At 34.4% G+C, this 25,809-nt stretch overlaps 1 protein-coding gene across 1 annotated transcript in view; it reads right to left on the minus strand.

The window, feature by feature from the left end:
- Kdm5a (lysine demethylase 5A) overlaps window positions 1–25,809 on the minus strand; it is an 80,286-nt gene that overhangs the window by 21,493 nt on the left and 32,984 nt on the right. The window contains 10 exon segments of the mRNA XM_047548292.1: window positions 1,577–1,656; window positions 1,659–1,737; window positions 2,357–2,536; window positions 5,518–5,656; window positions 9,680–10,035; window positions 12,597–12,711; window positions 15,239–15,389; window positions 15,806–15,930; window positions 16,670–16,851; window positions 22,915–23,109. Of these exon segments, the coding sequence (XP_047404248.1) occupies window positions 1,577–1,656; window positions 1,659–1,737; window positions 2,357–2,536; window positions 5,518–5,656; window positions 9,680–10,035; window positions 12,597–12,711; window positions 15,239–15,389; window positions 15,806–15,930; window positions 16,670–16,851; window positions 22,915–23,109 (1,602 nt within the window).

Raw genomic sequence — 25,809 nt, forward strand, 5'->3', positions numbered from 1 at the left:
GGGATGTAGCTAAGAGAGAGAGTGCCTGTCTGGGTTAAATCCCTAGTATCACAAAAGAGGAAGGAAAAAAAAAAAAAAAAACAGGCATGCCTTGAAATCAAACATCTTGGGTAGGAAGCCTGGCACTTGTATTTATATACCGTAAATATATTAATACAAGAAGAGTACATTTTTAAAATCTGTTTTCTGAAAAATGCAGACACACCACCAACCTCATCTTACTGTTTTAAGGAATAAATAAACTAATATACAAAAATGCCTAACTGGTACCCAACACAAGGTAAATACCCAATAAGTATTAGTTTCCCATTTCTCTGTAATTCATTCCCTGAGGGAAGTTCTATACAAATAAATTTTTATCTCTCTAGAAGGCCTCTATTTCATTTATAAATAGAAAAAGTCTGACGATCAGTTACAACAGTGTTTTATGAAACTCATTTCAACAAATAAGAGCAAACAAAATTTAATTATCATAAATATTATCAGTGCATTTTCTTTTTAAGTTACTGGTAGCTCTGAAATAATTTTGAAATAATTTCCAGTTCTACTTGTCTGGTAAGATTGACCTGTTAGGCAGACTCTCATAAGAGATCATTCTCATGGCCTCAAAATAGGATCCTTTGTAGGCAACAAGAGCCATATTAAGTTACTTAGTATATGCAATTCCCTACTATTATATATTTCCCAAACTAATTTTTATTTTTGCTCTATTTCCTCAGGTTCCTAGTTATCTTAACACATTCCTCTACTCTCAAAAAAATCATTATTCTCATAGCTATGATTATTTTACTGAGCACTTGGTATCATTCACTATACTGTTTAATGCTAAGAGAAGGGAGACATTTTTAAAAACAACTGGCATCAGTAAACTGGTGCGATTCCTTTGAAAAGGATAATAGCATAGAGTCACAAAATGCTATTAAATTCTAACCAAGCAATTCTAGTTGTAAGATTAATCAAGACTAGGAAAATAATTTTTAAAAAGTAAGAACTATACAAAGAAGTTCACTTTATTATTTACAATAGGAAACTTATTAACAGGCAAATTGTTCCATGTTAGAAAACTATTCAGCAGACTAAGGGTATAGCTAAGTGGCAGAACACCTGCCTAGCATGAGACATGCCCTGGGTTTAATGCTCAGCATTCAAAAAAAAAAAAGAAGAAAAAAACTACTTAGCAAATTATGGGCAACTCTGATGAAATATGACACAACTATTAAAATAACAATAAAGAACAGAGATGTGGAAAAGATAAAACAATTTGGGGAAGAAAGCAAAACAGTAAACGTCTTTACACTACCATTATAAACATTAAAAAAAAAAGAGAAGTATATGAAAATAAAAAGTTAAAGACAGTAAACCTGCTAACATCTCCACAGAATTTTGCATTCAGAAAGCAAACTCAATGTGTATTACATAGTTTCTTTTTTAAATATATATTTTTAGTTGTCAATGGATTTTTTTAAATTGTATTTATTTATATGTGGTGCTGAGTATCCAACCCAGGGCCTCACAAATGTCAGGCAAGTACTCCACCACTGAGTCACAACTCCAGTCCCATTACATAGTTTCTTACCACCATAGCTGTATCCCTGGTTTCTTCCAGTCCTTCCTCCAGATCACTCAAAGGCTCAAGATCCAGGTCCTTTTCTTTTCTTTTTCTATTAGTTCTTTTACTTTTTTCCTTCTGTTTTTACCACTCCCATATATACCAATGTCAGTCCGGGGACTTAGCACCTACAAAAATAAAACCAAAATATGAACCTGTCATTTTCAAAACAATCTTAAAAAGTGAAACTAACCATTTATAGACCATTCACCATGTCCCAGGCACTTTTTAAAGAATTTTTATACAAGCTTACCTAATTCAATCTTCAGAACAACTTTGGGTAGTAGGTATTATTTTCCACATTTTACAAACAAGGGAAACTGAAACTCAGAAAGGAAGCTCCTTATCCAAGGATATAGTGTTGGTAAGGGAGCCAGTTCTCAAACCTGAAACGATCTTATTCCAAAGCCTATGTTCTTAACTACTATGTTCGAGTGCTCAAGATAAAAAGGACAGTAAGTTTTAGTTTAAATTTGTGCTTCTGAGAAAGATAATCTTTCAGTGACAGACTTTAATAACAGATATATGACCCAGATTGGTTGCTTTTACTGGACAATGCATGAAATTAACCAGAAATGAATCAGACTAAGGCTTTATATTTCAGGTCAACATCCGATATTACTAATAGGAATCACTTGTCACAATGACCAGACACACTGAAAACAACCCTTACCAATACTACTGCTACCTATAGGTATTTATCAGCTGCTGATTAAAGTGCTGAAGTACATACAAAGTATTCTTCACCTGTAACAACGTATGGCTGGAATTCTTCTTAAGAAAGGTCCGTCCAGTTCGTTCTCTCCATGCCCGTGCTGCTGCTACCTGTGACTCCACTTGGGGCAGTGCATCAAGGCGCACAGGGATAGGGCGCCCTTTAGCAGATAAACTCTCAAGCTGCTCCAAGTAAGCATAGTTGCTACCACTCTGCAAAACAAAAATAGATTCTCACACAATTTGAGTTCTTTTAGGCAGCCTGGCAATATCCTATTGGAAGAATTTTACAAAAAGTTTAGTGTTGATTTTTTGTATTAAATAAAATGAATTGTATTTCTTAATTAATATAACTTTCAATGCCCTATTTTTAAAAAAGTTATTCATAAATTAATTTTAATTTTTTTAATTGGTGCATTATAATTATACATAATAGTGAGATTCCTTATGCCATTTTTTTAAATACACATAATATAATTTAACCAAGTATCTTCCCAATCTGTTTGCTCTATTCTAGTAACTATCTTCTATTACTAAAGTTATCGTTTTTTGTGGGGGGAGGGTGGTACTGGAGATTAAACCCAGGGCCACACCCCAATTCATTTTGAATTTTTTATTTTGAGACAGTCTTGATAAGTCGCTGAGGTTGGCTCTGAACTTGAAATCCTCCTGCCTCAGCCTCCCAAGCCACTGAGATTGTTATTTTAATTAGTGTAGTGTGTGTATATCTATGTGTATATATATGATTCATATATATGTACATATATACATATTTATATATATAGCATATGTATATGTAGCATATCTGTGTGTATATATACATATATAGCATAATATATATCTACCAAATTATGCATAATTATGCATAATTCCCCAGTATTTCCCCAGGCTCTTCCCTCCTCCCTCCCTCTCAATCCCTTCCTCTATTCTTTTGGTCTTCTATATATATTCATTTTTTAAATGAACATGTGGTCAAAGATCTTATCTACTTTAATAATGAGAGAACCAGTAAGATATAAAAATTAGTTCAAAGGACAATCTGAGGAACAGACATACATAAATACAATTAGGAATGAGGAAATTAATTTTCTAATTGATGGAAACAAGTATTTAATGCCATCTAGGACAATGGAATCATCATTTCTACAGTATGGAAATCAAGTGTACCATTACAGACAAATTTAATTTTCTATGAATACAGATCTTTTAAGCAGTACTTTAGTTCTAATAACCACCTCCATTTTATGTTATATAAACAGAGATAAGAATGAGTATTTTCCTTGTAAGTTAACAATGTTTCTACACTGCCAAATAACAAAGCCACTGTTATCTCTAGAACTTAAATACTACATTCCAGTAAAGTTATTTCTCACCTATCTAATTGAAACAATTGCCTGTAAACTCATTTTGAAGAGATACACTGAAGCGTACAGAATAACAAACAGGAAAAAGATCTATGAATTTTTAAAAAAAGAATAACACAGAGATTTTAGTCCTATGAAATATTATAATGACATAATTTAATCACTATGGTACCAGGGTAAGGAGAGCTAACTGGAATAGATCAAAAAACTCAGACACAGTTTAGGATTAAGAAATAACATTTATATCCAGGTGTGGTGGTGAACGCCTGTAATTCCAGTGGCTCAGAGGTGAGGCAGGAGGATCCAAAGTTCAGCAACTTGCAGAGGCCCTAGGCAACTTAGTGAGAACTTGTATCTAAATAAAATATAAAAAGGGCTGGAAATGTGATTCAGTGGTTAAGTGCCCAAGTTCAATCCCAGGTACCAAAAAAAAAAAAAAAAAAAAAGAAAAGAAAAAAAACAGAAAGAAAGAAAAGAAATAACATTTATTACTATTATCCCCGGTTTGTACCCAACCACAGCTATTTGACTATATTTAAAACACCTTCTGGGTAAGTCTAGACCTAGCCTACTCCAAACCCAACTATTCTAAAGAAAAGTCTGCCTATTAACAGACTCTCACTCTGAGCCTAAAAGTCAGTACTACAATGAAGGTATTAGCCTAAGAGAAATAATTATTTCAAAATTACAAAGGAGATACAGGACAGCTTGGTCAACTAGGTCTTTCAATCATAAATCATCTTTAAGAATTATCAAATTCTGTTAACAACCAACTGCCTAAAACAGGTCAAAGACAAAACAAAGAAACTGCCCTGATGAAAACAGGTAATTTTTAAAAATATTTGTCCACGAATTTTTATTTTATTTATTTATATGTAGTACTGAGAATCAAACCCAGTGCCTCAAACATGCTAGGCAAGCACTGTACCACTGAGTCACAACCCCAGCCCTGAAAACAGGTAATTTTTAAAAGAAAAGAAACAGTGGCAGTTAAGGAAGTCCCAGAAAAAGTCAACTGAAAATTCAGAAAGTAAAAGAGAAGTCATTATAACTTAATACCTAGAACATATTCTTTGTAGGGGCAGCAGTTAACTGAAAGTGATTTGACCTTCCTTTTCTTTGGAGATATTTCTATGATTAAGAATATATATATATATATATATATATATATATATATTACTGTAGATGCTGTCTAATGTTTTTTTATAGTCTAAGCACACTTTTAGCACTGACTTCACTGTTTTTAACTACAGATGTATGATATGTCTATCCACCTAGAAAATTTGCTATTTTGAAGCCAGAGTTCTATTTTTTTTTCACTCCATATGCTATTATTTTTGTTTCTTTATTACGTAGGGCTGAGGATTGAACCCATGCCTTACATGTGCTAGATGAGCACTCTACCACTGAGTCACAACCCAAGCCCCCAGAGTCCTATCCTTCTTTATACATTTTCCCTTATATTCCTGCTCCCAAACATCTTTTCAGGTGTTTTAGTACCCCAGAGTATTGTGGTGCTTAGTAAATGTTAATTCTGCCTCTTACTTTAACATTAGTTTGTGCTTAGAAAAAGATTCTAAGAATATATAGCAGGTTAAAAAAAAACAACCTACTAGTAAGAGTTGAATTGCTAATTCTATCATTTTTCATAAAAAACTTAGTAATGTTTAAGTAGATAATATTTATTACAAAATCAGACATAGTAAGTGAATTTTAAGTACCATTATTATTTTACTATGATTATTCTATTCTAAAGAATTACAGGTTTAAAGGTTTAATTTCTAAGATGGGTACTACATGATGGGTAGGTTAATACAAAAGTCTCCTTACCTGAATAGCTTCTACTTTAGCTGTCCATTCTCGAGCCTTTTGTAAGGCTTCTTTTAGGGACAACACATTGGGTAGAAAAGCTGGAATGTTCTTAGCTTCATTCACAATGCTTTCTAAACTGGTCACACTATGCCTAGGTCTAAAAGAACAATAAAAACAGAATGAGAAGCATGAGGAAAGTCAAAATAATACCGACATTTAAATAGTACTTTATAATGTGTAGAGAATATTGATATAAATGATTTCATTTAATTCCTACCACAATTCTATAAAGGAGGCAAATCAGTTATCATCTTTATGTTTGCTTTATAAATAAGAGAACTTTAACTCAAAGAAAGATACACTGTTTTCCCCATTTAATGTAATAAATGACACACCTGAAGTACTGATTGAGAATAAGTCTCAGTACCAAGCTCCTTTTACTACCCAGCACTGGACTGCCTCTACTCTAGCTCTCTACAATACCTGAAATGGTCAGAGATGCATAATTATTAGCAGGAGAGAAGGCAATAGACGAGAAATCTATTAATGTTAACCATGTACATTTAACTTACTACATTCATTAATAACTAAACAGAGGAATAAAGCACAGACCTTATTCTCAATCAGAATACAATATAAGAATTATACTAGGAATTAAGAACAAAATTACTATGGACTCACAACTGTGAGAAGTAGCAATTACTTCTGCCCAAAAGAATTAAGAGCTTTGACCCAGGCCTTAAAGAACTATGATTTTAGGAAGGACTGTATAGAGGGATAAGAGGGTGGGAGGGGAGGGTGGGAAGAAAAAAAAAATAACAGAATGAATCAAAAACTATTACCCTAGGTAAATGTATGATTACAAAAACAGTATGCCTCTACTTCATGTACAAACAGAGAAACAAGATGTATCCCATTTGTTTACAATAAATATGAATTTTAAAAAAGAAGTATGATTTTATCAAATGAAAGGTTAAAGAATCAAAACCAGGAGAACAAAGGTATGAAGAACTATTTAAAAAGAAGTTGAGGATGTCATCAATGGTGGCTATGAAGCTGGCCTCATGAAGACAGAACTGTTTACAGATATGCCCTAAGATGGCTGAGAACTACAGGCAGTTCTGCACTGGAGAAATTAGAAAAATTCTTTTGCCTCTAGTATGTCTTAAATTGAAAAGGTCTATGATTACCTGTCATTACTCCAAGTCTACTTATTTTTGGTTACAAAAAACATGGGTGCCAATGAGATACAAAGGGAGCACCTTCCACAGGGAAAATCATTGATGGACTTCATGTGATGAAAAATACTGACAATGTACCCACAGGCCCCAACAATAAGCAATTTGCCTGTGGTAATCTCGCAGTGTGGGGAAATACAGTTCAGACCAAGACTGAATCAGATCATTCCTTGATCTGGGTGATGTTCTTGAGTCACATAAACTGACCTAGCCTCTGTATTTGCTCTCCTGCCTGCTGTGGCCCCATTTGATCAAGAGATACCCTGGAAGTATCACAGATTCAGAACCATGATTGTCTGTTTAGATTTTCAACTGTAAATAAAGGTTTCTGTGTGTGGAAAAAAAAAAAAAAAAAAAGGAAGCTGGTAGTTCAGTTTCAGATGAAGGGGAGTGTGGTAAATGCAGGGAGGCAGGTGGAGTAAAGGGAATTTGGCAGGAAAAAAAGATGCAAGCGGATTAGAAATTTTGAGAGCCATAAATTTCACTATGTAAAGCAATGGGGAGCTTCAAAGGCAGAATGGTTTCATCATTCATGAAATTTTTTAATCTTGTGGGAAGGATTATTCATAAGGAGTTATGATGCACTATGATAACTGCAATGATAAAGGTAGGTAAAGGTGCTACCATAATACATAGTAGAAAGACCTAATTGACTTGACAGGTGAAAGAAGCCTTGCTGAATGACATTTAAGCTTTCTCATTCTTTCTGAATAAAGGACAGGGCAGGGGTGGTGGAAGTACACCACAGAGAACAGGCAGTGCTAACAGTGCTCCACAGAACAAAACAAGCAAGCACAGTTCAAAGCCAGCCTCAGCAACTTAGTGAGACCCTGTCTCTAAATCAAATATAAAGAAGGGCTGGGGATGTTAAGCACCCCAGGTTCAATCCCTGTACAAAAGAACTAAAAAAAAAACCCTAGAATTCTAAACCTAATGAAGAAAAACACTGAAGAAATACAATTAATATGATTGAATTTAAAGGAGGAGTTAAAGTTAGCTACTCAAGTGCCTGCTTGTTCAAATATGTAAAAGATGTTATATTTCACAGAATAAAGAAACAAAGAAGGGGGGTGGTATGAGAAGGAGTTAATCCAATTTAGATACAAGGAATTTGAGGTACTTTCAGGGACATTTACTGGAATTATCTAAAAAGCAGGTTATCCATGAAAGAAATTTATATTATGGATAAGAATTTAGGAGTTATTCAGTGTAAAGATGGTAAATGGAGCCAATGAAATTTTCAGGGAGACCAAAGAGAGTGAAAAAACAAAAAGATCTAGGCTAGAATCTTGAGGAAAACCACTATTTGAAAAGGAAGACAGAAGGCCAAAGGTAAAGAAGAAAGATACCAAGAAAAAAATGGTAAGAACTTAATAACCAAAGCTATGAGATCAAAAATATTAAGGATGTGTTTCAGAAAGATAATTCTAACAGAAGATGGAAAAGAGAAATTCTACCTCCCACCATTCTCCACTAACCTGTTTCTTCATATTTTATTTTCTTCATGACACTAATTATCTGAAAAGTAACCCATTCATTCCTCTCTCTCTCCTCACTAGAATGTTAGTTTTATGATAGCAGAGGACCTTAAGTGTCTTATTCACTACTGTCTCCATAGAACTTAGAAATAGTGCAAGATACATGGTAGGTATTCCATAAATATTAACTGTACATCAAAGATAAAAGGAAAATATAAAAGGACTATATTTAGTTCAGTGACACTGGAACTGAGAGATGTGAGATATTTTGGATGCAAAAGCATCAGAACTTGGTGACTAATTAAATACAAGAGATTAGGAAAAGAACATTTTCAAATATTACTCCCAATAAAACTTCTTTTAGTGGACTACTATCAGTTGCATCAGATATACCAAATCATAGTTTTATATTCCAAAATCATTTAGCTTCACCTATTTAATATGCTTCCACCTCTGGGAACATTATGAATCTGAAGACACAAAGTAATTTGAATATTTCAGGTAGGAAAAGTTATGAATAAATTTTAGTACACATTTGGCATGGCACCTGAAGAGCAAAGAATCCAACATCCATGGAGACTCCTCTTAACTCAGCAGAGCTGTGTTAATTAAGACACCTAAAGAGTTTCCTTCAAATGTTTCCAAAGTAGTTAAGTGCATAGATACTTTGGGAGGATTGCAACAGTCTAAATTTCAACTGTCACTTAATAACCATGTAAATGCTCTGAGCAATCCATTTTCTCATCCTCATAATAGAAAATTATGTAAATGTTAATCTTAGCTGCTAGAGAAATGCTTTCACAAAAAACTCCATGGTTAATTACTAGCCAAATTAACTGATACAGTCAAATATGATGACCTCTTTACTTAAATCTCATGAAGTCCAATGGGATACCAATGCTAATGCAACTGGCTAACCTGATTCCTATCTCTTATTACTTTCCTGCAAAAACTTTCAGTCTAGTAACACATTTATTTTCTGTCACCTGAACATATCCTTCATAGTCCTTAAACTTTGTTTATGGCATTTCTCTTATTTTCCCCTCACTTCAATCCTACTCATTCTTCAAAGCTCTCGCCAAATTCTTATTTTTCTCTCAAGCTTCAACTGACCATTCAAGCTCAGACCTCTCCTTTGTTCCTATATTTTTCCATACCTCTCAATAAGATAGTTCAATGAGCTTCATAATTATTACTTCCTAACTATATCATTAATTGTGGCTCTACACAAAACACTACTTTGTATCACTTAAATTTACCTAACAAAGTACTCTGCAAAATAGTTCCCACATCTGTGAAACAATCTACATACTTACAGCACCATTTGATAACTTAGTGACTAGTCCAGGAGGCACAAAACATTTAAATAAACATGTAATAAAATAGGCTCTTATATTCCTCCTTCCCATTATTCCTTCTACCTTGGTTATTAAAAAGGCAACAGTCACCAAAATATATGTTCACCTTGCCTGTAGGCAGACCTTAGCCTTTTCTTCCCATCGTTCAGAGACAGTGAGAAGCTCCTGTAGTTCAGCCATTGCTTTCTCCACAGCATGGTGGGGTGCTAACCCTACTCCAGAGTCAATCAGTTTCTTCATGACATCCAAAGTGACTTGTTGTGGATCTGACAAGGTCAATCTAACGTCATCCAACCACCGAGCCTGCTGTAGCTCTTGCTTTAGTCGAGGTAATTCAGGTAGCTCCACATAGAGACTAGAACCCATGTCTATCAACATCTGAAGTTTGGAAGAGTCTGGGGTTTCATCCATCATGGCCTCCTGAGCACGTTCATGAAATTCTTCTACATCATCCAGCAAATTCTGAATAGGTTAAAAAAAAATTTCACAAAATTTTGGTTGAGGCTATAGCTGAGTTGGAGAATACTTCTCTAGAATATACAAGGCCCTGAGTTCCATCCCCAGCAAAGTGCAAAAAAAAAAAAAAAGGCAAATTAAAGATACAAAATAAACATGGAATAGAACAAAGTTCAGAGGCAAACTATCAATTCTAGACTCTGATAATCTTGCCATTATAGCATCAAATATTTAGATATGATAGTTAAATTCATTAAGCTTCTCAGTAATTCTAAAATTTTATTCTAAAAATACAATTGATTCAGGGCTGGGGTTGTGGCTCAGTGGTAGAGCACTTGCCTAGCATGTGTGAGGCACTGGGTTTGATTCCAGCACCACATATAAATAAGTAAATAAAATAAAGGCCCATCAACAACTAATAAAAATATATTAAAAAAATACAATTGATTCATTCAATTAATATTTAATGACTGCTAACTTAGATGTAGCCACTGCTCTAGGCACACAGTACTGAAGACATGCAAAAAGTCCTTGTCTCCAGGGAGCCATATATTCTAATATAGGTGGCCAGACAGTAAACATATGAAAAAAAATGTTTGTTAGTATTAGGTATTCTGAAAATAAAATAAGGCAACACAACATAGAATGACCAAAGGAGCAAGAGGCACATTTCTCAGCAATGGAAGTCACAGAAGACAGTCAGCCAAATCTAAAACAAGGGAGTGGGAGTAGGAACTATATGCAGATCTGGTAGAAAAAAGTTCAGGCAGGGCAAATATTAATTACAAAAGTTTTTAAAAAGAAATGAGCTTGATGTGCTATTACAAGTGGATGAGAGAGAGACAAAGAATAATCAGAGCTCAGATTACAAAATGTCTATGGACTCTGAGTTTGGATTTCATTATAATGGCTTTGGGAAACCACTGGAGGATATTAACTACAAGTGAGTGCTATGATTTGAGTTATATTTTAGATACACACTCTGGCTACCGAACAAAAAATAAACTGCTACGGACAAAAGCAGAGGAAAAAGCAGCTAAGAGGCTATTGCAATAATACAAGACACAGATGCTACTGACACAGGGCAATTTCAAACAATGATGATACTAGAGTAATTTTAATCAGACATGATGATAAAAACATGGTTCACTGTGGAATACATTTTGGAGGTAATAGCGGCACTTAAGAGACTGGACATGGAGTATAGGAATATAAAGGACTCATGGATTTTGATTTATTTGACTAGTTAAAAGGTTAAGATACCTATTAGTCTGCCAAGAAATGTAGAGTATGAATCTGAATATACAAGTCCGTAGAAAAGAAGAAGGACAATGAAAGCTAGAGATTTGGGAATCAACCAAGTATAGGTGACATTTAATGACACTGGACAAACAAAGAAGGTATCAGAAGAGGTTACACTTAGAGTAAAGAAATCGCTGACAAGGTCCAAAACAATTCAGTGAAACCCTGTCTCTAAATAAAATACCAAATGGGCTGGGAATGTAGCTCACTGGGTAAGTGCCCCTGGGTTCGATCCCTGGTTAAAAAAAGAAAAAAGGTAGGAGGAAGGAAGGAAGGAAGGAAAGAAGGGAGGGAGGGAGGGAAGTAGGAAGGGAGGGAAGAAGGGAGGGAAGGAGGAAGGAAAAAGGGTGGGTGGGTTGAGACTCCTAATACATTCCAACACTCACTAGTCAAGCTAAGGAGAAGGAAAAAATAGCAAAGAGAAGTAAGAGAAGGAATGTGTGGTATCACAAAAGTTTACAGAAGAAAAGTCATTCAAAAAAGAAAGTAGCTAACACCAAAATGTTCTTATGAAATGGAGTAAGAAAAGATCACAATTTATACAAGATTTTATAAGTTGATAACCTTCATAAAAACTATTTTAGACATTCTAGCCACCTCCAAAATACAAAAACTATCAAAATATTACTCACTGTACAGACTAACATACTTTAGAAATTTTATAGTCATTGATTCAACGAAACTCAAATATATCAGAGTTCTGTATTCTTAAGAGCTCGTGTGCATTAGAAACTTCCTGCTATACTCAATTTTTAAAATTGATTTACTGTGTTTCAGTTATACTTATTTAAATAGAGGATCAGCCAGGTACAGTGGCACATCTGTTATCCCAGCAACTTGGGAGTCTGAGGCAAGAGGATGGCAAGTTCAAAGCCAACCTCACCAACTTAGTAAGGCTCTAAGCAATTTAGCAAGACTCTATCTCAAAATAAAAATAAAAAGGACCAGGGATGTGGTTCAGTGGTTAAGTGCCCATGGATTCATTCCCTGGTACCAAGAATAAATAAAAACATAAATAAATGTATAGAAGCTCTGACCTAAAATTAATGTAAAAAATTTTTATGTTTACTTAGTTTCATAATTTTAAAAGGTACAAAGGCTGAGAATAAAACCAAAAAACTCCCTACTAAATAATCTTAAGTAACAGTATATATACAAGGAAAGAAACCAACAGAACAAAAAAACTAGACATACAAGTTTGTTAAACCAAAACAGTAGCCCATATTATGTAAGATATTACCCAAGAAAAGAATTTTACACTTCACCTTTACTTGTCGAGCTTGGCTGATGACACATGGAAGACTAAATAGTTGTTGGACAAAAGCCTTCAATTCTTCTACTGTCAGTTTGGTCCGAGTCCTTCCAACATCTGGGCTCTGCCTATTGTGAAATAATATTGAACCGTAAGTAAGAAAAATTCAGTCATTCTGATATAAAATAGGGCTCTTAGTCTATTCAGAATTCAAACCTAAGCAATCTTAGAATCCTGGTGTTGGACAGATTCAATTATAAGGAAATCACTTCAAAACAAATTTTTAAGCTCTTCAATCAATGACTCTAAAATTCAACTCTCCAAGTCACATTTCTCCCAATCAATAAGTGCTAAATATCTCCAACATTAAATAAATTCACCCATATTAAGGTAATAAAACTAAATCCTGTATATAAAGGTGTCTACAATCTGAAACAAGGACCTTTAACCTGCCTTAGGTTAAAGGTCACCTGAAACTGTTTCAAAATCTTGGGTGTACATTCATTTTTCTAAAAGGGTCTCTAAGCTTTTAATGGATTCCCCAAGGAATTCAGTAATCATTAAGTGACAAGATCTACTGTGCAATATCTCTTTAAAGAGTCAGGTGCTGTAGTACACACCTGTAATCCCAGCAACTTGGGAGGTTAAGGCAGGAAGATCGCAAGTTCAAGGTCAGCCTCAGCAAATTAGGCCCTAAGCAATATAGCAAAACTCTATCTCAAACTAAAATAAAAAGATCTGGGTATGTAGTTCAGTGTGGTACAGCACCCCTGGGTTCAATCCCCAGTACCAAAAAAAGTCTCAAAGATTCTCTGATAAAATGGTAGATTTAAAAAAAAAAAAAATTCACAAACTTAAAACTCGATATGACAGTACTACAGACAAAAGCTATCCAGATATAAGGAATATGTTGGAATGACTATGAAATACTAAAGCTAATGCATATGAATTACATTAAATCAAGGGTGTACTCTTCTATGCTCCTTAACTAATCACAGCTTCTGCACCCATCAAGATTACTCTTTGCCACCACCTGCCTTTAGTTGGTAGTAACATTAATTTATTTACAAATATTTATTGTACATCGACTATATGCTATATTTATAAGACAAGAAATATAACAATAAAGACCAAAATCTCTGACATTCTAGTGGGGAGAGGGAAAAATGGAGGAGATGGTCATGTGTGCTGGCTCACGCCTGTAATTCCAGCAACTCGGGAAGCTGAGGCAAGAAGATCACAAATTCAAAGCCAGCCTCAGCAACTTAGCAAGGCACTAAACAACTTAATGAGACCCTGACTCAAAAGATAAAAAGGGGCTGGGATGTGCCCCGTGGGTTCCATCCCCAGTACCACAAAAAAAGGGAGAGAGAATGGAAGAGATGACATTAAATAAACTGGTGTATCAAAAGGTGAGAGGGTTAGAATTAAAACAAAGAAGGAAAGAAGGATAGGGTTGCAGTTTTATAAAGGATTTTAAGAAGGCCTGTCCAAGAAAGTGGCTTTTTTTTTTTATTTTTTAGGTACCAGGGATTGAACCAAGGGCACTGAACCACTGAGCCACATCCCTAGTCCTTTTTTTGTATTGTATTTAGAACAGGGTCTCCCTGAGTTACTTAGAGTCCCGCTAACTTGCTGAGGCTGGCTTTGAACGCATGATCCTCCTGCTTCAGCCTTCCAAGTCATTGGGATTACAGGTGTGGGCCACCACGACAAGTAAAGGTAAAGTGTAAAATTCTTTTCTTGGGTAATATCCTACATAATATGGGCTACTGTTTTGGTTTAACAAACTTGTATGTCTAGTTTTTTTGTTCTGTTGGTTTCTTTTCTTGTATATATACTGTTATTTAAGATTATTTAGTAGGGAGTTTTTTGGTTTTATTCTCAGCCTTTGTACCTTTTAAAATTCTGAAACTAAGTAAACATAAAAATTTTTTACATTAATTTTAGGTCAGAGCTTCTATACATTTATTTGTTTTTATTTATTCTTGGTACCAGGGAATGAATCCATGGGCACTTAACCACTGAACCACATCCCTGGTCCTTTTTATTTTTATTTTGAGATAGAGTTTTGCTAAGTTGCTTAGAGCCTTACTAAGTTGGTGAGGTTGGCTTTGAACTTGCCATCCTCTTGCCTCAGACTCCCAAGTTGCTGGGATAACAGATGTACACCACTGTATCTGGCTGATCCTCTATTTAAATAAGTATAACTGAAACACAGTAAATCAATTTTAAAAATTGAGTATAGCAGGAAGTTTCTAATGCACACGAGCTCTTAAGAATACAGAACTCTAAAATATTTGAGTTTCAATGAGTTAATGACTGTAAAAGTTTCTGAGCTGGGGCCGAGTTATTGCCTGGCATGTGGGAGGCACTGGGTTCAATTCTCACAACTGCACAAAAATAAACAAATAAAATAAAGGCATTCTGTCTATCTACAAGTACAAATAAAATTTTTAAATAAAAAAGAAGTTAAAAGTTTCTGACAATTTGAGGGAGTGAGAGAAGGAGTATCAGAAGACTGGGGCATTATTGGGAGAGACATGGCCATAAGAGGTCAATGATAATGTAGGGTTTCATAGGTCAGTTAAAACTTTGGGTTTTAATCTGAAAGAAACAGAAAACCACTGGAAATTAAACTCTCTTTAGGTTTACCTGTGTTTCTGTTTTTTGCTCAGAAGTAGCTGAGCCACAGAAGCGCAAGTCTCAGCTTCTTTTACAGCATCCCTGAGTTTTCGAAAGAGCTCATTCTCTGGGTATTTTCTATCCTCGGCATCCTCCAGCATTACTCGCAATTCAATCAGATCTGTAAAAATAAATAAAAAGGCATATGCTATGATCATAGACAAAACCATTCTAAATTCCTCACAAACCTCACTCAACATACCACAGATATGAAAATCTCTCCAATGCAATAAAAACTCTGACCAGGTGCCCATTCCAAATGCCTACAGATGATTTCTCTCAGATAAGGCCACTTCTCTTTCAAAAAAGGCTTCAGTGTTGATCCACTGGCTAGCAAAGGCTCCACCAAAAATATATCTACTGCAAGTTATTTGTCCCATTTTAGGTCAGTTTTTTCATTTACATTAAGATTTTCAAGTAGAAAATTAAGCCTATGTTCAACTAACCCATTAGTTTAAAAAAAAAAAAACTTAAAACTTTTGCCTCTTTAAAAGCAATAATGATTTCAGTATATTATACAAAAGAAGAAAAATTAACCTTTTTTGTGGCTGAAGTTAGCAGATAATGCTTCTGTAACTCGACTGACCCAAGTGTCGTAAGACTGTGCCCTGACTTTTACACCATAAAGAAGAGAAGGGAGATCTTCTAGTGGGTAGCGATATCTACAAAAAAAAAAAAAATCAAGAAACACACAGACATACACATACACACACAAATAAAAACTTCAAAATCCAATGACTTGAAAGCAAATTAAATTTTAAGTATAATCAGTTTAAGTAAAGTACAATGGCCAGGGGAATGGAATCTTGGTTCACAATAAGAGAAAACTGAACCAGGTGTGGCGATGCAGGATTATCACCCCGGTTTTTAGGAGGCTAAGACAAGAGTATTACAAGTTTAAGGCCAGCCTGGATAATAAAGGGTTTCAAAAAAAGAGAGAGGGAGACAATCAAAAACAAGTCCACAGTTTAAATGCATAGAAAATTAAGGAACATATGGAATTAACTAGTAAAAAAACGAATTTTAGCTGCAACATTTAGGGCCAACTTTAAAGGAGTGACCCTCAAGTAGGAAAGCTGTTACCAGCCAGGCATGGTAGCACATGCCTTTAATCCCAGCAGTGCTAAGGCAGGAGGATCGAGAATTCAAAGCCAGCCTCAGAAACTTAGTAAGGCCTTAAGCAACTTAGTGAAACCCTGCCTCAAAATAAAATAAATAAAAAGGGATGAGGATGTGGCTCAGTGGTAAAGCCCTCCTGGGTTCAATCCCTGGTACAAAAAAAAAAAAAAGTAAATTACCAGCAGTTTAGGGTTGAGGAAAGGAATGACTAAGAACAACATTAAGATTTGTTTTTTTGTTTTGTTTTAAGTAATATTAGTTTTAGAAGTTACTTTTGGATACCTAAGACATTTCTTCTGCATGGGGCAGGGACACAAATCATTTGGATGGTAGAGACATACGAGCCGCTCAGGATTGCAGGAGCATGTGAGAGCAGAGAGAAAACATGTTGTTCTGCATGCTGAACACTGTCGCTCATCATCAGGAACAAGTTCAAACACTTCTTCTTCTGACATCAAGACACCCTGAAATATAATTTATGTCACCAGATCAAGTCTTTCCAGTTTTTAAAGCAAAGAACTTAAGTTGTATTTTTCTACAGATATATCTCTGATTTAAGGCATAAATATGGAAGGTACAATGGTATGACATGAAAATACTTCCTAAAAGTAACCATGACTATTTTTTTTATGACTGAATCTTTAAAACTGGGCAAAACTTAAACTTCGCTGTTGCAGAATATATATATTTGAGTGATAAAACTATAAAGATAAGCAAGGAAAGAATTACTACAAAAGTCAAGACAGTTTTTGGAGGAGAGAAGGGAAATTTTAACTGGGAGGTTAAGAACTATAAGGCTGTCAGGTCAAGAAATAAAGTTTGTCAGTTTTGGGGATAGCTGACTAACTTCTATTTCTTGACCTGAGTGCTGAGGAAAAGATGTACCACATAATTCATGAAGATACACACACACAACACAGGATTTATGTGCGTTTTTTTTTTTTTTTTTTGTCTTTAAAACAATAAAAAGATTAATTTTTAAAAAATTACTGCTCCCATAATTTGAACCAGATAAATTAGTAATCTGAAGATAACATTGATGTGTACAAACATATGCAAGGACAAAGAAGTATAAAGTTACTAGAACTATGAAAATCAAAATACTTCAACAAAATGTCAACAGAAGAAAGTTAAATAAAACAGAAAGTAACAGCATTTGAAGTGCATTCTACCAACACTTCCATTTATTACACAAGAGTTCCCTTTATGGTTTCTGCTTATTTGAGCAAAGTACTTGTAAACCCAATTTTGCTGTAAGAGCAATTTTTTTTTTTTCATTAAACAAGGTGGGAACCTGATAATTTTTTCACTGGCAGAGACCATCTAGTTCCTTCATCATTCATTTTGGTTTTGATTAATCTAGACTGACTACTGGCTATACTCTCCTATCTTCAAATTTTCCCAAGTTAGCATTTAGTATTTTCTTTAAAAACAAATTTTTCCAAAATGAATCACAGAAGTTTTTAGTTTATAAGAATTTATACAGCTTCAGAACAGCTACATTAATGTGGCAACTAACAAGATTTCTGGTTGCTTCAAGAAATTCTACACCATTTCACAAAGTGTACATACTTTAAGGGGTATTAATCCTAAAAGATACCCTAAACATAAAATTATTTTTTGGATAATGCTCTAGATTACGTCCCTCACACTTTAGAGATTAACCGTTAGCATAAGGATATTAAGGGATCAGATAAGTTATGTAGTAAAGAATCCCATTTATCTTCCTAACTGCCCATTTCTTCAAATTTTCTAACCAACAAATTTTTCTTGCAATACATTCTAACATATTCTAAGGCTTACATGTCTGATAATATATTTTGAAAAATCATAAATTATCAGGAAAAAGAGAAAAGAAGCAAGCTAGAGATATAAATTAAAAGGCTATTTTAAATAATCCAGATGAGAAAATTATGGAATTGAACCAGGATGGCATAGAAGTAAGGAAAAAGAGGGGTGAGAAGAGTAATAAGAGACACTGTCAAAACAACAACAAAAACCTTAAATAACATAAGAGATAACTATGAGGGAAATGGACAAGTCAAGTCCACACCAACTTTTTATATCATGATCCTAGCACTTAGTGCACAATTAAGAAAAAAAAAATAGTTTGTAAAAGGGTGCTGGCAGTAGAGTATGGTATTTCCAGATGGCAGCTGAGGAGATGAGGGAAAAGATAATTAGAAGTAATGGCAAGGTGATCAAAGAGGCTGGAGAAAAGAGTAGAGCAAATGTTAGGAAAAGAAACCAAAGAAACAATATATAGTACAATAAAGAGATAATGGGAATAGAAGACAGAAGGAAAAAAAAAAACACTGGGATTGATAATAAAGTTACCACTAGTAAACTTACAGAACCTCAAAAATACGATAAGAACAGAATGATGGTAATGATGAAAGGATAAACAGGAAATAAGAGCACTGGTCATAGGAAATCCACTCTTGAAGATTACTAGGAAAAGGTAAAATGAAAACTTCTCTCAAGATAGGAAAGACATAGCTGGGCATCTTGGCGCACACCTGTAATCCCAGCAAGGGATTTTCCTATAAAGGAAAAGGGTTTATAGAGAAATTTGATGAAAGTGTCATAAATAACATAGTAGAGGATCAGAAAATGTGATATATTCAAATTATGAAAAATAAAAAAATAATGCACCATTAAAAACTCAGGTTAGCTGCCCAGCAGCACAGCAGCACATGTAGCACATGCCTATAATCCCAGAGACTTGAAAGGCTGAGGCAGGAGGATCCCAAGTTTGAGGCCATCCTCGGCACCTTAGGCCCTAAGCAACTTAGTGAAAACCTGCCTCAAAAAATAAAAAGAGCTAGGAATGTAGCTCAGTGGCAAAGCATCACTGGGTTCAATTCCTAGTACACACACACACACACACACACACACACACAAAAAAAAACCCTCAGGTTAAATGAAATATGAGATGAGTACCAACCCAATATATTTAAATTTCAAAATTAAGACTCCCACAAAAAGAAATTCCATTTTTTAAAAGTATAATAAAATTAAATGTTTGAGAACAAAGGTATAAAGCGGCAATATTTTAAAGTGGGAATATTAACTACCAAGCATATTGTCATATATCTTCAAAAAAGTAAATTCTTGTAAAAATCTACATGTATCTTGTGTTTTTCTTGTTTCTATCACAGGTAACTGAAACAAACAAAAAAAAAAAAAAACAAAATCTAACCATTCAGTCCACTAACCTAACTTCTTAAAATAATCAGCTTTAAATATTGTGTAGTAATATTATTTCTACTATATAGTTTTATATTCTGGTTAAGATTTTTCCCACTTATGCCTATAAAAAAAGTAGTGAAATATCAGTTTTACTTTTCAGATCCAAATCACTATATCATTATAGTATTTTCACTTAGCTTAAACCTATACTCATTCCTCTTGAGATCCTTCAAATCTAACAATATATACTATTAGTCGTTTTTGAAATAAATTTAGAAATACACACAAACTTCTTAATTTTAAGATTAAACAAACTTCCCTAACTGAAAGGTTACTTTCAAAAAAACTTGATTTCAGTCAAAGGAAAACAGGCTTCTACTGTAAGCATCTAACATATGTCAAAAAATAAAATGTCAGCACAACGTACCAGGGTATTTTTTTAGCTATTAAACATCTGAACTCCTAAAAAAGGAGATCTCAAATATCCTCCTAAGTGAACTTGAAAGTATAAGTGATACATGCAATAAAATAAACTTTGATCCATACCTCACTCCACATACAAAACTACATTTGAAGGTCTGTAGGTGTAGCTCAATTGGCAGAGTGCTTGCCTAGCATGTGTGAGGCACTGGGTTTAATCCTCAGCACCACATATAAATAGATAAATATATAAAATAAAGGTATTGGGTTCATCTACAACTAAAAAGTTTAAAAAAAACTAAATTGAAATAAGTCAAATACCTTAATATGAAAGCTAAAACTATAAAACTTCTAGAAAACACTGGAGAAAATATCTCTGGGACTTTGGGCTTTTGGGGTTGGTGTTTTAGATACAACCAAATGTCCAAACCTTAAAAAAAAATTAAGCTGAACTTCATAAAAATGAAGAATGTCTACACTTCAAAAAGATACTGTTAAGAAAAGGAAAGGTCATGATTACATGAATGATGTGAATCTACATTGTGTACAACCATAGAAATGAAAAGTTGTACTCCATTTGTGTGCAATGAATCAAAATGCAGTCTTGTAAAAATAAAAATTAAAAAAAAATTTTTTTAAACATAAAAAGAGGGCTGGGGATATAGCTCAGTTGAAGAAAGAAGGAAAGGTCAAACCACAAACCTAGGAAAAATACTTTCAAATCACATATCTGGCAAAGAATTTGTATCTGGAATATATAAAGAACTCTGAAAATTCAATTAAAAAAAAAACACCTTAATTACTAAATATAGCAAAAGATTTGAAGAGAATCCTCCCCAAAGATAAATAGATGGCAAATAAGTATACTAGAAGATGTTAAACATCATTAGACATTAAGAAAATGAAAATTAAAACCACAATGAAACACCACTACAAACCTATCAGAATGTTGAAAGCTAAATAGCCTAACTACACCCAGTATCAGTGAGGATGCAGGGCAAGTGGAACTCTCATACACTGCTGGGGGAAATGTAAAATACTAGTACTACTTTACAGCTGGGCATTGTTTTGGGAAAAAAAAATTAAAACATACACATACCATGTGACCCAACCATTCCACTCTTACTATTTACCCAAGAGAAATGAAAGCATATATCACAGTACAAATTTTGTATCCAAATGTCTAGAGCAGTTTAATTTGTAACAGCCCAAATTTGGAAATAATCCAAATGTTTATTCACAAGTGAATGAATAACCTGGGGTGCATCCACTCATGAATCTCAAAGAAATTAAGCAGAGTGAGAGAAGCTAGATAAATGGGCACAATGGCATATGCCTGTAGTCTCAGCTACTTGGAAGCCTTAGACAGGAGGATCACTCATGTTAATGAGTTCCAGACCAGTGTAGGAAACATAGTGAGACTCTGTTTTTTTCAAAAAAGGAATAAGACAAAAACATAAATTTTATGAATTATGTAATTCAATTCATATAAAACTAATAAAAATCTAAAGAAAGTAGATTAGTAGTTTGGAGTAGGGTGGTATGGAACATACCAAAAAAAGGAAACTTTTAGTTTCTATACTAAAAGGAAACTTTTAGAGGTGACAGATATATTCATGATCTTGACAGTGGCAATGGTTTCTTGGGCACAGAGAGACTCAAAACTTACCAAATTGAATATATTAAACATGCAATTTACTGTATATCAATTATACCTCAAAATAGCTGTTTTAAAAGTGGGGATACAGTATCAGGCACAGAGGAAAGAGCAACATTACAGAAGTAGGAGGGAGAGATGGGATGCAGCTCAGTGACAGAGCACTTGCCCAGCATCTACGAAGCCCTGCATTTGATTCCCAACACTGAAAGAGGCAGGGGGAAGGGAGGAAAAAAAAAGGGTGAGGCAAGCTAGCTATTTAGGAATGATTACAGAGAATGGGCCAATATAAGGCTTATGACACAGATTTTTCTCATTTATTTCAATGTTTCAAATGTTTCATTTATTCTAGGCATTCAAAATTCTAACCCTTGTCAGGGACGGTGGCACACACTTGTAATCCCAGATACTCAGGAGGCTGAGGCAAGAGAATCCCAACTTTAAGGACAACCTGCACAATACAGTAAAAGATCCTGTCTCAAAATTTCTAAATAGGGCTGAATGTAACTCTGTGGTAGAGCACTTACCTAGCATGCAAGAGTCCCATGTTTCAACACCCAGTACTGGAAGGAGGGTGGGGAGAATAAGCCCTAACCCCTGGTTATTCAGTCTTCCCTATTCATTAAATTACTAAATTACTTACAAGGGGGAAGGACAGATTAATGTAATCTGACCATGTACAATCACTAAAAATATAACTATTATACAATATAAGACTCAGGGGAAAAAAAGAATTTGAATTTTCTTGTTTAAAGAAATAACACTATATGTTAGATTTTTGCTGGAGTGGGTAACCAGGTTTTGTACATGCTAGGCAAGTATCAATGGACCATACTCTCAATCCTTTTTTAAATTTTGAGACATGGTCTCACTAAGTTGCCCAGGCTGGCCTTGAACTATGATCCTCCTACTTCAGCCTTCTGAATAGTTGGGATTATAGGCATGTACCACCATACTCAGCTTAGAAAATTTAAAAAGATAAATACATACCTAAGAAATTCTACCTGATAGGATTCTAATTTTAAAAATCTAGAGATAATGACATCAAGTTTTCTAAGACTTTTCAATGTGAAGAAAACAAAATGGAGATGATAAAAAATTAGTGACTTCTGTGTTCAACATCTAAAGGGAACAAAGGTGAAACACTCTTTTCATAGGTTCAGTTTTTTTCTTATTCCATAAGTAGTATCATTTATAGGATATGTGGAGGGAAAAAAAAGAAAGAAAAACATACAGGATGTGTGTTCAGGAAACTCACCATTTGTACAACAGACTCCCTTAAACGTGTTTCTTCTTCAGTCATAAGAGTCAATTCTTTGCAGACCATAGCAGCCAGCCCCACATCTAAACATTCTGGATCTGCTGCCATCTTGAAAATGAGTTCCTCATGTGAAAAGACACAATGACGCCTCAGTCGGCGGTAATGATTTACACACTGTCGTCCAATAGGCAACTAAAAACGAGAGATTTCCAAATTAAATCACTTTTATAACATATTCCAGAATAGAACCATTATTTATCCTTCAAATTCTCCTTTTTAATATAAGACAGGGGGTTGGGGAAATAGCTCAGCTGGTAGAGTGTTTCCCTTGCAAGCACAAGGCCCTGGGTTCGATCCCCAGCACCGCAAAAAAAAAAAAAAAAAAAAAAAAAAAAAAGCAGACAATATAAGACAGAATAAAATCTCCATCTAAGAAGCAATTATAAATAAACCTGCTATGAACCAGTTAGAATTTCAAAGGCCCATCCCACATAAAGTTTCTATAACCTGAGATGCTAAACTTTGGATTTAACAAGTTATTTTTCTGCTTATTATGTGTATCAGGAATCAGGGTTCCTTGGCATATAATGAAGTGGCAAACTCTATTAGACCAGTCTAACATGGCTATTCTTATAGGAAAATATGAATATTGTAAAAATAAGAATTGTAAAATTTCCAGGCATAAAGGGTTAAGTACAAGTATTTAGATTCCTAGAACGAAAAAAATATCAAACAAATGCTACCAGAAGAAAAAAAGTGAAATGAAAAGAAAAAAAGGAGAGGAGGAATACTACTTAAGCAAACCACACTAACTTTTTATATTTTTGCAAGAAAAAAAGCAAAAGACAGTTTAAATTTTCTCATCTAGAATCATCTAGAAATCCTTTTAAATAACAACCAGCCTGGCAGAAAGACAAAACAGGGAAGTGAAATAATGAAATTAAATACTATGTTTCCCTAACAGTGAAATAAATGGCTGAAAGACCACTTTTCATAAATCAGTAAATAATAGGTATATAGCTCAGTGGAAGAGCATGGCCTTAACATGCTCGAGGATGTGGGTTAGAACCCCGACAGCACAAAACAAAGAACCACAGCAACAACAAAAAAATACATTCTTTAAGATAATTTCTGAAAATTTCTACAAAGATCAAGTTAAAAATCAAAGTATGATACTAAACGCACTACACACATGAGCATGCACACCCATTCTAACTTCTACTTCTTTTCTATGGCTAAAAGTTGTTTTGTTTGTATTTGGAACTACAATAAAAGACAGAAAATAAGAAAACGAACTTTTAAAAACCTTCCAAATCACCTCCTTTTGAGAAAGGCTGAGAGGAATCAGGACTCAAAGAGTATGAGGTTATCTCTGAATCAGGCATGCTCTTTAAAGAAACAATCACTTCCAAAAATATGTATTTTTAATGTATGATTAGGAATAATATCATCTATTAACAACATATAACTCTTTCATATCTTAATTCTATTCTTTTTTTTTTTTTTTTTTTTTTTTGCAGTGCTGGGGATTGAACCCAGGACCTTGTGCTTGCCGGGTTAGCACTCTACCAACGAAGCTATATCCCCAGCGCTCATATCTTAATTCTTAAATGTTTAATTTTTAAACATTTCTCACACTACTACAATACAAGAGCAAGTAAAAGAAAAACCAAACTGTTAAGAATGGGGATGTAGCTCAGTGGTACAGTGTTGCCTAGCATGCTTAAGGTCCTGGGATCAATTCCCAGTACAGCAAAAGACAACAAAAAACAAATAAAAATAAAATCTAGGGTTTTCTTAGTTCTTAGTTATTAAAAGGAATTCACATAAAACAGAATTATTCTTTGCAGCTTATAAAAATTAGTACCGCTGCCTTATTCCAGAGATAAAGCTATTTTAACTTTTCATTATATCACTATCTTCTTCTAAAGATTATCAAGGACCCTCACCCACAACATTTGACCTGCTTAAGATTATAAAGTGAATTTATTAGTATCTTTATATACTCAGTAAGAAACTTAGGCCCAGTGAAATTAAGAGCTACTCCAAATCAAATTCAGTTACAGTGAGCATGTTAAAGGCAGAAACCAACCCTAACTCACATATGAATCATCCTGCTTCCTACCCTTAACCTAGTCAAGTACCAGGTACATCAAAAACAGGCAATAAATGTTAGCTGAATTTTTGAAAACAGATCTCAAACCCAAGGCAAAACCCAAATTTACTCATATTCATGATAAACTATTCCAAAGCCCAAAGTTTAAAATTACTGAACTAAACACAACTGTTCACAATGCAGCATGGTGTATACCCACAGTCCTAGCTACTCTGGAGGCTGAGGCTAGAATGAGTTCAGGAATTTGAGGACAACCAAGGCAACATAGCAAGACCCTGTCTCAAAACCAAATTAAAATAAAATAAGATAAGACTGTTCTTTATATCATCTAATTCACTAGCCAAGAAAACAAAAAATTCTCTCTATGGTTAATCATGTAATTTAATAAATTAGGTAAGAACAGAAAATATGAGATCCACTATTACCTAATAATTTTCTCCATAACAGAGAAGCATCAAAAACCTGCATCACGGGCTAGGGAGATAGCTCAGCTGGTAGAGTGCTTGCCTTGCAAGCATAAGGCCCTGAGTTCGATCCCCAGTACCGCAAAAAAAAATCTGCATCACTAAAGGAAAAATGAAGTCAGTGGGTATTACAAATATGCAGTCTTTTCCCAATCAATATAATGTAACCATAACTAATTATGGTTTGCTTTTATTTTGTTTTTGGTACCAAGGATTGAACTCAGGGGCACTCAATCACTGAGTCACATCCCCAGCCCTATTTTATATTTTATTTAGCGACAGAGTTTGAGTTACTAGTGACTCGCTTTTGCT

The sequence above is a fragment of the Sciurus carolinensis genome, chromosome 4 (assembly GCF_902686445.1).
Source record: "Sciurus carolinensis chromosome 4, mSciCar1.2, whole genome shotgun sequence".
Lineage (NCBI taxonomy): Eukaryota > Metazoa > Chordata > Mammalia > Rodentia > Sciuridae > Sciurus > Sciurus carolinensis.